The following is a 12,912-nucleotide window of genomic DNA, read 5'->3' on the forward strand; positions in this document are numbered from 1 at the left end:
ACCATTTCATAACTGGATTTTTTTTGTGACTGACTGACTGACTGACTGACTGCATCTATTTGTGCTGACAAAAGTGTGTTAGTTGAATGCCAGAAATAGTTCCTGTTCGAAGGACTTTACTGGGTTCAACTGGGTTGGTCTGCATGGCTGACTGTTAAGTCCTGGAAAGGGAGTACCATGACATCACAGTGTATATGGATTTAAGACTTCAGAACCTCCCCTTCACCAAGCCCCTGGGATCCTCTAGAGCTCATTGGCTTACTATTCTGGAGCTAGGCTCGCTGATTGGTTCAAATTGAGGGCAAGTCTCGACAAGACCCTGAATGACTGAATTCAAAAAGGGGGAATAGAAAAAAGTGCTGAGTTTTTACATTGTTCATATGCAACCCTAACGAAAGAACATGAAGAATAGTCACCAGTGCACATGGTGTGATTGCTCAAACCAACATCCTTTCTTTGCAGCTCAGAGGTTTCCTAATTTTTTCTAATTACTTGAGGTTCCAACATACTGAGTAACGTAAAAAGTACTGCCAGGTCACTGTCACAGAAACCCTAACCCCATGCTTGAACTAATACTTTGCTTTCAGCAATGCAGCAGATAATAATAGAGTAGGATGCCTGAACAAACTAAATGTAAAATAAAGGGTGAGAACTAACTCTAACTTTGCTGAACGATAATATCACATAACAACCCATTTTGAGCTTTTTCAGATATGTCAAATGAATGGTCAATAACAACACAAGTTGTTTTCTTCAAATGGAATATTCAGCTTTAGGTTTCCCTCTTGCAGGAGTTTTGAACATGAGCACTCCATTCTGATTTTTTCAGGGGGTTTTGTAGGTTGTATATTATCTGTTTGCCCTTTACCAACCCTTGGTTTTGGTTATGTAACAGTCACTTTTGAAACCCTGCAAAGGGGAGGTCTCCTGTGCTTGGCTGAGCCAGATCCTTCCTTTTTACCCGTTTTCTTTTGAAAACCACTTTTACTTGACTGAGTGTTGACCAGAATCTTAAACATACCTAATCTGACAATATAGTCAAGATTCTATGTTGTTCTCTTGTTTTCTACAACATTCTCAGTACTTCCTCATGCAGCTACAGAAATGCGACTATGAAAGTGCAATGTGGTTTCCTTTGAATACTTTTGTTTGCAATAAGAGAGTTGAGGACAAAGTGGATTGTTAATAAACGTGTCCTTTCAGTCGGTTCCCCAGGGGAGATTATCACAATCCAAGTCCCATTTTTATGTTGTTACTTTATTTTATAAATGGCTCCTGCCATATACTGAGCCTGACCTCAGCTAACATGCTGAGCAATATAAAAAAGAGACCGTCATTTATCTGCCTGTAAATTACTGTAGCGTCTGCCAGGTAGGTAATAATAACCTAACAGAGCCTACAGTGGACTTAAATCCAATGCTATGTTTGACTTCAGCCTTGTGTCGGGAACACATTTTCTGAGCTCCTCATGGCTAAATATAACAGGACAGTGACTGTCGAGTCAAACTGTCGAGCATTGCCACAGATCATACTGTAATTGAAAGACCTTGGCCAGACACTTGGACGTGTGTGCACGTGTACAGCAGGCTGTCTATGTCTCTCCAGTCTAGACATCTTTACAACACCTTAGGGTCATTGGTCATATTCGTATTACTCTGAACTTTCCTTTTTTATTTTGCCTTTCACTCATTGATTGTATGATTGAGAAATAACAGGGTTTTCTTTTTTGCAACTGTCTGTGTTGCAGACTGTATTGAAATTACATGAGCTGACTTTGAAAATACACTTTTACCCTTTTTATGAAACCCAACCGATCCATAAGGGTCTCTCTACATTTGAAACAATTTGGTTATACTGTAAAGACCTATTACAATTTATAAACATGGGATTTCCCATGTGTGAAGGTAAATCTGAAGCTCCAATGATAATTTTGATCATATGGACCCCATTATGGAAGTGCTGACATTACACCCTGACAAATACAGCCGGTGCCATTATCTTGTTCCGGTCATGCAGATTAGATTCAATGAAATGGTTCTGCAGGGGATGGAGACGAGTACTGACCTGTTAAGAACCAAGCTCATCATCTGGCTGTGTGTCCTCTATCCATGAGCACAGAGCATCTCCAGAGCAGGGTTAAAAGGGAGAGCAAAACTGATGGTTATCACCGACCTAACAGACAATTATTGTTAACAGACTCCTGGAGGAAACAAAAGCGTTTGTGTTAAAGGTGTACGGCCCACGGAGATAACCCCTGGGAAGATGACACTAGTTCTTCAGTTGAATTACAAAACCTGCTTTTCTGGAGCTTTTTGACTTCACAGACGGTGGCCTTTGGGACTGATATGGGGGGGGGGGGGGTAATGTGGATGCACAATGACTGAGAAACAGGAGCCTCAACTGACCTATATAGATGGTCCTGATAGAGCTGCAGTCTATGTCCTCAGTGTGTGTGAGCAGACAAGGTAAGCCTAAAAGAGACAGCTTGTATCAAGCTGCAAGCAGCTCCAGCTGAGTTCCACACCCCCTTGCCTCTTACATAACCTCCAACATTCCACGCCTGTATGTTCTGCACGGAGCGGGCGTACTGAGCAGAAATGCTTTGTGAAAAGCATAGAAGGCCAAGCCTCCTGGTCTGAGAGTAACTGTAGGGTGACATGTTCATGTGCATGCTGCTGAAGACAGATTCGGATGGGGCCTTTGTCCCTTGGTGAAATTCGGATAAATCTGAGACTAAATCCACTTGTAGACTATCAAAGGTTTAGCCCTGAATAGGCTTTATCACCACTGATTTGATTTGAACATTTTCCACAGGCAAGAAACTCGAGAAACCCTCAGAAACTCAGTGTTTAGTGTTTGACGTAGGCGATCTGATTTCACCCACCAGTAACACAAAAACACACAAAGCAAACTAAGCCTGTGTACGCGATGAGCAAATGAGCAAGAGGGCTTGGTCCTTCCAAGCTCCTATCAGAGGCGGAGAGGGAGGAGGGGCAGAAGGAGGAGGAGGGCAGGCTATGTGAGCGCTGAAGGAGCTCACTGGGTTCAGCCTCAGTGGGAAAGCATCTGTATTAATGGGGAACACAGTGTTCCCGGGCCATGCAGCTGCAGCCAAGGCTGCCAAGACAAAAGATAGTTTTTTTATCTGAGTCAGAGTGACCTAAAACATTCCTATATACACATATTTTGACAGATTAGGGCAATATGTCATTCATTCAACTTCAGAGATCATCATGGCTCTGAAGTCTTGTATTCAGCCAAAAATAAGTCTTTGAATATTTTGTGATGCAAAGCATTTGATTGTTTTTTGCATTCATTGATTGTTGAACATTTAGAAGAAGTGTTTGTTTTACTTGACATTGGCTTAATGTAAAGTAATTATTGGATTAAATCAAAAGCATTGTAATAGACTGCAATATCCTCTTTCAGTTGTCATATAAAAGTAAAAATAAATCAGCTGTCCATTGCTTAAATTAAGATTCACATGGTTTTATTGTTCTACATGTCATGTACAGCTCAAGAGCAATTCCCCTTTATACGGCTATCAACCAGGTGAATAACCTGGAGATATAACTTCCTGAAAAGGACTTCACTCATGGTGCGATGCAAATAACAGCCGTTTTTGTAAAAGCTTGCTCCTCTGCTGCCTAGATGCTCCCTCTTTCAGGAATGTTGGTAATGACTTGATACAGCATGCTGATCCTCATTAGTTAGTCCAATACAAGGCAGAGTATTGTAAAGAGTTAGACACAGGCTGTGGCATGAGAGTCACCGGCTTGAAAACCAGCTGATTTTACGTTGGGTTAGCACTTAGCAACACCAACAGCATGCCGACACACAAGAAGCCAGAAAGGCTGGCAGTATACGTTACAGTCCACAGGAACCGTAAACAGCAAGTTAAGCTTGAGACTGACCTGTTTACTTGCTTGTAAATCAAATAAGACTAACACTCTTTCCCTGACATGTGATTTAGAAAAACTAGTTAACATATTCTCCACAAGGGAGAATTTTGCTAATGAATGATATTCAAAACCAGGAAAGTTTCTTGTATCTACTTCTCTGTGAATGTGAATTATTTATTAAAACGTGCCAGGAGTTGGAGCAAACGTGCATGCTAATGTTGACACTTGGAGCAGCTCTGTTGGCACAGTTAGGTGGAGACCAACTTGAGTGATAAAAGGAGAAAAGGCTACAGGTGTGGTGGACCTAACGTTTAATCTATGATCCGTACTATCTGCAACCTCTGGTGTATAATTGAAAATCTATATACTGCTATTATTAACACATCCATATCGATTTAGCTTTCCAGCTGTCTGAAAATATAAAGATCACTATCTGACCAACTTTGGTCACAGTTGCCACGTCTTGCCCATGCCAGCTGAGAGTGTTACAGCCATTGTGCAACACTCCATCAGCAAGTAGTGCCAATAAGGCATAGCAGGCATGGATGTCCAGGGCAGCTGGCTGAGAAGGCCTGGCTATCTGAACTTGTTTGCCCTGTCTCGTTTCAGTGATCACGCAGTCCGACAGTGGGCTGCGGCTCGAGACACACAGGTTGACCAATCACAGAACCCTGGGGGTCTTTCAGCACTCCCACGTGTCCCAGGTTCGGTGTCACCCGTCTGATCCACAGCCCCCCCCCCCCACACACACACACACTGCATTTCACCCCTTAGGAAGATTGTCAAATGACTTACCCTGACACCCTAGTGTCAAGGACATGGTGATTCAAGGTTTCTCTCATGACAACAGATATAGTCCTGTGTTTTTCAATACATAATAATTCAATTTTATGACCAAAATGAAACCTTAACTCTTATCTGAGTAAATGTTTCAAACTCAGATCTCCTTGGCTACATGTGAGATCACAGTCTATGTATCAAGTAACTTAAGGTCATCCTAAAACGTACAACGTGCACTAGTATCTGATGTTCTCCAGGAAAGACTGATATCTTATTTCAGGCTGTGTAGTCATTTTCTTGAAGTCAGACTCTTATGACAGATTTATGAGCAATTATGATTTCACTCAGCAGATTTCTGCTCTTCCAGAATAGACAATAGGCTAATTTAATTATCAACCCAATCTTGTGTATCACAATACTGTAAGTCTTCAATTTGTCCTTCTAACATGCAATGTAGTCTCTGAAGCAGTATTAATCTGGGTATAACATGTAGAAATGGAATTACTATTCATACACAGCCTTACCAGCTGTCAGCATCCCCCCATCAGTGGTTGACCCATTTCACTTGACTGGGCTGAAGGGTTGACCAATTTATCTACAGTGATGATTTACAGTCATCTCCTTTGGGTCATTGCAAAAGAAAATCTGAGGGCAGAGGATAGACACAGCCTCACTCAATACTAGCTCCACCATGCTGTTGGGTCAGAGCAGCTCTGGGAGCATGGCTCTTTCACCCCCAGTGTCCTCTGGTCCCTCTGTACGTCCTCTACCACTCTGCAATCTCTTAATCACTGCAGCGCCTTTGAGAGAAAAAAGCTTTGTTACCCCATTGGCTAATGTTGGTGGAGCTGTTGCTAAGGGGAGGGGTTGAGAGAGTGATGTAGGTGGGAGTGGGTGATATTGGCTCAATCCCAATGAATAATATGGTCTGATTTCTGATAAAGGGTTTCAAACAAAGCCCACCATTTATATTTGTGTTATCAGCATTTTTGTATTGAATAATGAGTATTGGTTAAGAATTTGGTCTTGCCAAAAGAACATTTGGCAGGTCAATGGCTTGCTGTCTCACCACAATAAACACCTACAGAGTATCTTATGCCCATGTGTATTTACCCAGGTCACATCTTTATAGCTGCTTGCAAAACCCTGATATGAGCAGCTTAGTTATGTAGAAAAGAAATTACACTGAAAAACTATTAATGAAGTGAAATTGGGTATATTACGCACCATTGGAAATCATGCATGTTAACATTCTTGCATGAAATTGGTCCTCTTCAAAATATTGTTTCTGTTCAAAGGTGATGTAGTCTCAAGAAGTCCCCATTGATGGTTCATGAGCACAGAACCTCCTTAATGTCAGAACCTGCTTTCAGTTATTGTTCCAGATCACCTCTAGAAAATGCATCCCTTAACTTGCATACACCCACCATACTTTGGTAAGTGCAGCATGTTCATATAACAGTTAGCACTTTAAAGCATGTTTATCACATCACCCTATATTCCTCTGTAGTAAGCACAAACTGAGTCTATGCAACCAAGGGGGTATAACTCGATTAAGCAAAAGATGACGCCCTTGCTGAACCTTGACCACTAGTTATATCCAGTCACTGTCAGGAAAAAACTGAAAGTACATACAAAATTTGTTTGAATTCTTTATTCTGTGTTTACTGCATCTCTGCTTAATATAAAAAGTTCAAATACTCAAGTGACAAAACATAGAAATGAAAGTAGCATTAATAGACCTTGTTTATTTTTTTTTATATCCAGACATGTGAACCTACAGAAGGGCTGAAATAAAAAACTGTACCAGGAGTGGTGCGTAGTATTCATTTTAAAAATCTAGGCCCTTGAACAGCCCAAGTCCTTAATGTCAAGGAGGGACAGAATAACCAGCATTCCAAATTCTCCTACAGTTAGAAACCGTTACTTTACAGACAAGACAGTTCCAACAAAGAACCACTTCAATTCTTAGTGAAATGTCAACTCACATGTACCAGAGCCACAATTAAAACTATACTCAGAAAGCTCTGCAAACCCTTTTAATAGAACATACTAAACACTGCATAAGAGTTTGACTTCATTGCCTATACACGTTGAGGGCCATGTGTAGGTATCAATCAGATTGGTTTACAGTGATGATTAGCAGAGCTTTAAGAAAGAGGGGGGGGGGGGGGGGAGATGGGGACACTGCTCAGACAGGATTGAGAAGTCACAAGGTAGTTCTGGTCAGCTCACACAGCCCGTCAGACATCTTACATTAGGAGTGTGAGGCCTCCCATGACAGTGCATCCAATGCTTGCAAGTCAAGCAGTCCATATAGAATCCAAATGTGGCTCCTATCTCATGAAGTTGCCACCTCCAATTTCTCTCTTGTAGCGGTTAGTGAGGTGGTCTGCCTGCACTGTGAGTTTAGACAGGACACCAAACAACCCTCTAAGATGGTAGTGGAACTGGTCCTCCAGGTCTGAGCCCTCGTCACCAGGGAGGCCCCCTGTCACAGGCTGCTGCTCCTCTTGCTTGACCGCCATTTCCAGGAAACTGGCCCCACCGCTCATCTCCCTCTTAATTAAGCCCCATTCCATGTCGTTCTTGATAGACTTCAGTAGGAGGTAGTGCTCGTACATGTCCCTCTGCTTGTTGGGAAAAGGCTCGTTGTTATTTTCCACCACCTCTGGGGGATGGCTCGCTTGCTGCTCCTCCAACGGCACATCCCGCAGGAGGCTTGGCACCATAATGGTCTCGTCCATGTTGTTGGCTGCTGCTATGAAGCGGTGCATCACGTTGATGAGGGAGTGCTTATTGCTCACGGTGTCGTTGCTAATCTGCATCATTGTGAAGGCTTTACGTTTACTTCAGTTTCGAAGTAAACAGGTGGCGTCAGGCAGTGTTCCTTGATGGATAGGCTTGTCGATTCAAATCTGTAAAATGGGAGTGAAGATCGTTAGGGTAGGAGAACATGGATGTCAGAATTGTAACATTTTAATCAAACAATAACCCATGTGCATCGAGGTCGACTGACGAACATGGTTCCCTGGGAAGTGCTAACATTGTAGGCCATCAATATTCAACGCGCTGAGCGTCTTGCGCTGCAAGACGCTCAGGCACTGCTTGCAGTCACAAAGAATCATTCTGATGTACAATAGTTGCATGACATTATTGTACGAGGATCACTAAAATTACTGCATTAGCCGACTAGAAGGCTCTTCATAACGGAGCTTAAAGGCTTAACCTGGCTTGCTACCGCATCTCTTCCTGCCAGTCATCGGTTCATCGATTGCGTATCAAAATTAGATCAACATACTTGATGTTATTACTTCAACGAAGGTGCCTTCAATTGTATTAACTACGACATTTAGCACTTCATTTATATTAGTAATTTCGGACATCCATATGACCTTGCCCTTTTACAGAGGAAATAGGTCGGAAAAAGGGCTACTGACCTGAATCAGATGGAAACCTGAGCAAACGTTTAGATGATGAGCAGATGAAAACCAATTCCAAAACGTAAGCAACTCAGGCTTCTATCTCCATCTGCCTGGAAGAAAAGTGTGGACTTCCTCAACCTATTGCAAAGAACGGTGAGCTTTTATAGTGGCAACGCCGGGTGCATAAACACGCCCTCTTCTTTTTCTAGAGAAGAAGGCGTGATCATGGACTGAGCGACAATGATAAAGACCAATTATAGATCACATTAGGGTATGTGTGTCTGTCAAGCAATGCTTTGTGGATTTGTCTGCGTAGCCACTTCCATACGACTAAACAATATATATACTGTCACGGTTTCATCTACATAGCATACCGTGCAATCTTATTTTGACAAATATACCGTTTTTCGAGGAACAGCGTTAATTTACAAGAATTTGAATCTATATTCTACCTCACAAAATATTTGTGTGCAGTACTGCCACCTAGTCTTTTTAGTATGAAGCCTCTAAACTGCAGTTTCTCGAAGTGTTTCACTTTTGTTCACTGCATTTACTTACTTTTATTCTATTCTATTAATAAGCTCGATATGTTTTGCTATTTATGATTATAAACCTTTTATGATTATAACCTTAAGAGGTTTAGGTGTTTGGTGCTACTTAATATTTAGGCTAAATATTGTTTGTTCAATCGCAAAGCGTGCGAAAAAAAGAATAAAAAAAATTAAGAACATTAAACATCTTTATTTTTTTCAAGTATTTCACATGCTGTTTCCACAAATTAACACAAAACAATTAACACTGATGATTAACTGATGAAAAGTAGGCTATATGAATAATGTATTGAGATATGACCAACATAGACAGCAATGCAAAACGACTGGGAATGCTGAGTGAAATATTACAAAAACCGTGATGGTGGCATTACTTTCCTCCAGAATATACACACTATTTCAGAACATCTTTAAACATAGTTTTTTTTTCAATTTCCATTTCAATGGAATTACATTTGTGGTTGTACCAGATGTTCAAATACACCAAGACCAACTTCCTGTAGTGTTTTGGTGGTCTAAACAGTGCCCTCTTACCATTTTAATGCCATATAAAATATCATGCATAAACACAAAATGCCCATTCACAACAATATCAGAGGATAGCCATTACAAGAGCTGCAAAATGGATAGCTGTCCACACTTTGTATGAGCCAACTACAATTGTTATGCATACTGACATACTTAGATCACATTGTCTTGGAATGTATAAGTGAATCAAAGGAACACTAGTCAAGGAATCACACAAACCACTATTCAAGCTCAGGAGAAATGTATTAACAAGCTAAATGACTAAACTTCTGGAGATGACAATGGGTATCCCTCATGATGTCCATTCACTTTTTTCCTTCTGTCTGGTTGCAATCGGAAGGTCAAAATCTAAAAAGCAGCAACGGTGTCCTATAAAAGACATACATAACTAATAATACACAACAGATTAAAACGATGTCAATTCCCTTTGAGTCAATTTGAACCGTGATCTGCTCATCAATACCCTAAAATAAAAAAAAAGATGACATATCAGACGTCTGTAGTAGACAACATGCCCTTGAGTCCACCAGGATTGGGGATTTCAGTGACATTTGACCTCACCACAATGCAGGACCCAGATAACAATACAATCCCAGATAATTCTTTAAAATGTCCTTAACACACAATTCATACTTAGTTTTAACTTCAGGAGATGTGCTAAGTAGTTTTAGATAGTGTAGCAATACTAACTCTGTTTTTCCGATTGTTAAATAAGCTCTAAATATATAGAGTTCGAATAGAAGGCTATGGATCCCATACAGTGAGACTATAGCCACAGTGCTGGGTATTACCTGTGGAAGGGCACGGCTAGACCATCTCATACTGGTTGTTGGTGATGTATCGAGACAAGCAGCAGGCCAGAAATATCCCAATGAGCTAATCCGAAATAAAGGGCGTTAGTATAGATATGAAGACAATATGCATTTCATCCCTATTAACACATTGTAAACAAGACTATTTTCATTTATTTAGCTATAATGTTCATTTTGTTACCTGGAAAAATGCTATTCCAAAAGATATTCCTGCAATTATTCCCAGATTGGATTCCATCACAGAGGTCACCAGTGTGACACAGCCCTAAACATGAGGACGGAAATTTACGTGCATTTATTTATATGATCATTTTGTGCCACTGCAGTAATACAACTATTTCAGTGCTAGACTGTTGGATATCACACTATTGAAAAGTGTCTCAAATGGCAGAGCACTCACCTTATCAAACACCTCCGTTACGAATTTGGTAGGATCTTTGACAGTCTCAGAGGTGCAGTCAGCATGTGGCTTACAACAGCTTTTAGGAATCCCGTTTTGTTTGAAGTAATCTGTCTCGATCCAGTCTGTGTAGTTCTGCGTCCCACAGCATTGCAACTGCACAACCGTGTACATGGCAAAAAATTAATATAAACCATTGTCTGATGGGCTATACTACACAAATATAATTACTATCAAGTTCAACATGTATAAAAGATAATATAGGATAAGATAAACATAGGATAAGATAAACATATCTATCTGGATAACAACATTTATTCAGCTGGGGTCTTGAAATGGATGTCAGGCAGCCATCGGTTCAAAACCTGTTCCAGAAGCAAACTTCTGTGGCTTTCCTAAACGAACAAGTAATTTAAAAGTAAAGAACGGCTTGGATTTGAGATGCACTTACAGTCCTCTGAATAGTGTCCACTGCAATGCTTCTGGTATCATTCATATTGTAGTTCTTCTCAGCCTCTCCATAAGCCTTATATATAATAGCCTTGATCTGCAGGACATGGAAATTTGGGTTTGTTTGTGTTGTGGCCAAATGGTTAGGTGGTGTATTGTGCATTGTGTGCCAATTTCTCACCTCGTGCCGGAATATGAAGCCAGAAACTCCTGCCACAAGCTCAGCAAGGAACACTAAAGTCAGGAACATGGCATACTGAAGGCAAAGGAATACAAAAAAATACAGGCGGTCAAACTGTTATCAAAACGACAGATTTGAAACAACCCAAGATGATGTTTTGAATAAAAAATGCGGCCCTCACCAGCTTCAGCATCCAAGGGCTACCGCGGCATGTAGCAAAGCAACCAAACAGGCCGAAGATAACAATAATGGCCCCAGTTCCTATGAGGACATATGGCGCGTTGGTGCTAGTGTCAGAGGCCAGGGAGATAAAGGCTTCCAGATTCACCTTCCCCCACACTCCTACAGCCAGGAGGATCACCCCTGTGAACTAGGATAAAGCATGGCCAGTCAGCAACATACTTAATGCAGGGTTCGAGAAGAGATGTTTCAGAGGTTTGGGCTATTTCTGTGACATAAAAGCCAAGATTTACGGCTCAGACTACCTTACTAATTATACACCTCAGGTAGACCTATCAATTACATTGTGTAGTGCAAGCCCTTGCTGGTAGCCAGGACAGGAGCCATATCTCAGAAAGCTTTGAGGTTTTCAGACTAGCCTGTAAACAGATTTTCCTAAGGCAGTAAGAAGTAAACATCCCCCCCAGCAACCAATAGTGTTCAATTTCATATCAGCTCTGTCTTTCACCCTCCATGCATCACCTAAGCTGACCATTAGTTAGTACAAAACTCATTAGTGCCCTGAGCCATGAAAAATACTAATCAACATTTATCTTTGCTGTCATAAAGAACAGTGTAGTCGTTAACTTTGAACCCAGTAAATGCACCTCTTATATGTCAGTAGTCATGGAAAGAAACATGACGAACAGATCTCAAGCTAATTAAATCACAGCCATCGTTGCAAGAGTTGGCAAAACGTAATAAGGCAAACCCACACTAAAATGTGTTTAAACAAACGACTAACAAATACCATATTATGGATGACTGCTTGCATGGTGTTCTAAAACAAGTTAAACTCTTTTTAGCTAGCTCTAGTTGTAACCTGGTAGAATTTGGTGGTGTTGACAACATCTGGTACTTCGACTACGTGAACAATTCCAACACGGATTAAACACTAATGAGGGAAAGCGCTACCATCATCGAATGATACAAATCACAATGCCTAAAAACATGATGATTTGTTTTACCAAATCAACGTCTCCAATATATATTTTAAAAAACCGTTTTCGTTAACTAGGCAAAGTAAGTAGCTACATTCTCCAAAGGGTGGTGGCGTCGTTGAAACAGTTGTTTACCATCAAATGTATGAGGTTTATGGAAACCTTTAAATACTACTGGTAGTTTTTATTACTCGCATCAATAGTCATTTTTCTGGCGTTGACCATAACTCCTTTGTTGATCCGTGTCATGTTGGCACCGACGCTACTTAGCCCATTGTTACCTCGGCGTCAGTTTATAAGATGCAAAAAAAACTTACCCAAAATATGAGACTGTAAGAAATGAGAAAAGTCTTTAAACATGTTATCACAGGTTTTGTTTGAAGCCGTCTTGACGGGGGAGACATGATGATTTTTTCTCGAGTTTATCTCTGATACTCGTCGTGAAATAAAGAAAAAACTTTCACTGCGCCCCTGTAGGAAGAAGAAAAAAACTTTCCCGATAAATCGAGAAGGTCCAATCCAAGGAGAAGGGAAGTGTCGTCAGTATTCCAAATCCACTTTCTTGTAATAAATAAATAAAATAAAAATTGCCAATGTATTTGGGGGATTGATTTGGCTGGTGTTGATGTGCTAGATGCGTGTCACTATACTACTCATAGTATAAATTATGATTGTCTTTTATGGAACAATTAAATAATAGTAAAAATAACCTAAACTTATTAA

General features: G+C 40.7%; 2 protein-coding genes across 4 annotated transcripts; both read right to left on the minus strand.

Moving 5' to 3' along the window:
* Positions 1 to 6,410: 6,410 nt before the first annotated feature.
* mid1ip1l (MID1 interacting protein 1, like) lies at positions 6,411 to 8,246 on the minus strand. The gene is made up of 2 exons (XM_067248247.1): positions 8,123 to 8,246; positions 6,411 to 7,600 (listed from the first exon to the last, which is right to left on the minus strand). Exon 2 carries the CDS (start codon positions 7,511 to 7,513, stop codon positions 7,019 to 7,021), a length of 495 nt encoding a protein of 164 aa, XP_067104348.1. The 5' UTR covers positions 7,514 to 7,600; positions 8,123 to 8,246; the 3' UTR covers positions 6,411 to 7,018.
* Positions 8,247 to 9,410: 1,164 nt separating this feature from the next.
* Positions 9,411 to 12,662, minus strand: tspan6 (tetraspanin 6). Of its 3 annotated transcripts, none has more exons than XM_067247508.1 (8): positions 12,507 to 12,662; positions 11,211 to 11,399; positions 11,030 to 11,104; positions 10,850 to 10,945; positions 10,399 to 10,554; positions 10,180 to 10,263; positions 9,978 to 10,062; positions 9,411 to 9,650 (listed from the first exon to the last, which is right to left on the minus strand). In XM_067247508.1, the coding sequence occupies exons 1-7, from the start codon at positions 12,591 to 12,593 to the stop codon at positions 9,994 to 9,996; spliced, it is 756 nt and encodes a 251-aa protein (XP_067103609.1). In that variant the 5' UTR covers positions 12,594 to 12,662; the 3' UTR covers positions 9,411 to 9,650; positions 9,978 to 9,993. The 3 variants fall into 3 exon arrangements, with proteins under 3 accessions (XP_067103609.1, XP_067103610.1, XP_067103611.1); XM_067247509.1 differs by having other exon boundaries at positions 9,411 to 9,555; positions 12,507 to 12,661; XM_067247510.1 differs by having other exon boundaries at positions 9,411 to 9,534; positions 12,507 to 12,648.
* Positions 12,663 to 12,912: the final 250 nt, after the last annotated feature.

This window comes from Osmerus mordax, chromosome 12 (genome assembly GCF_038355195.1).
Source record: "Osmerus mordax isolate fOsmMor3 chromosome 12, fOsmMor3.pri, whole genome shotgun sequence".
NCBI lineage: Eukaryota > Metazoa > Chordata > Actinopteri > Osmeriformes > Osmeridae > Osmerus > Osmerus mordax.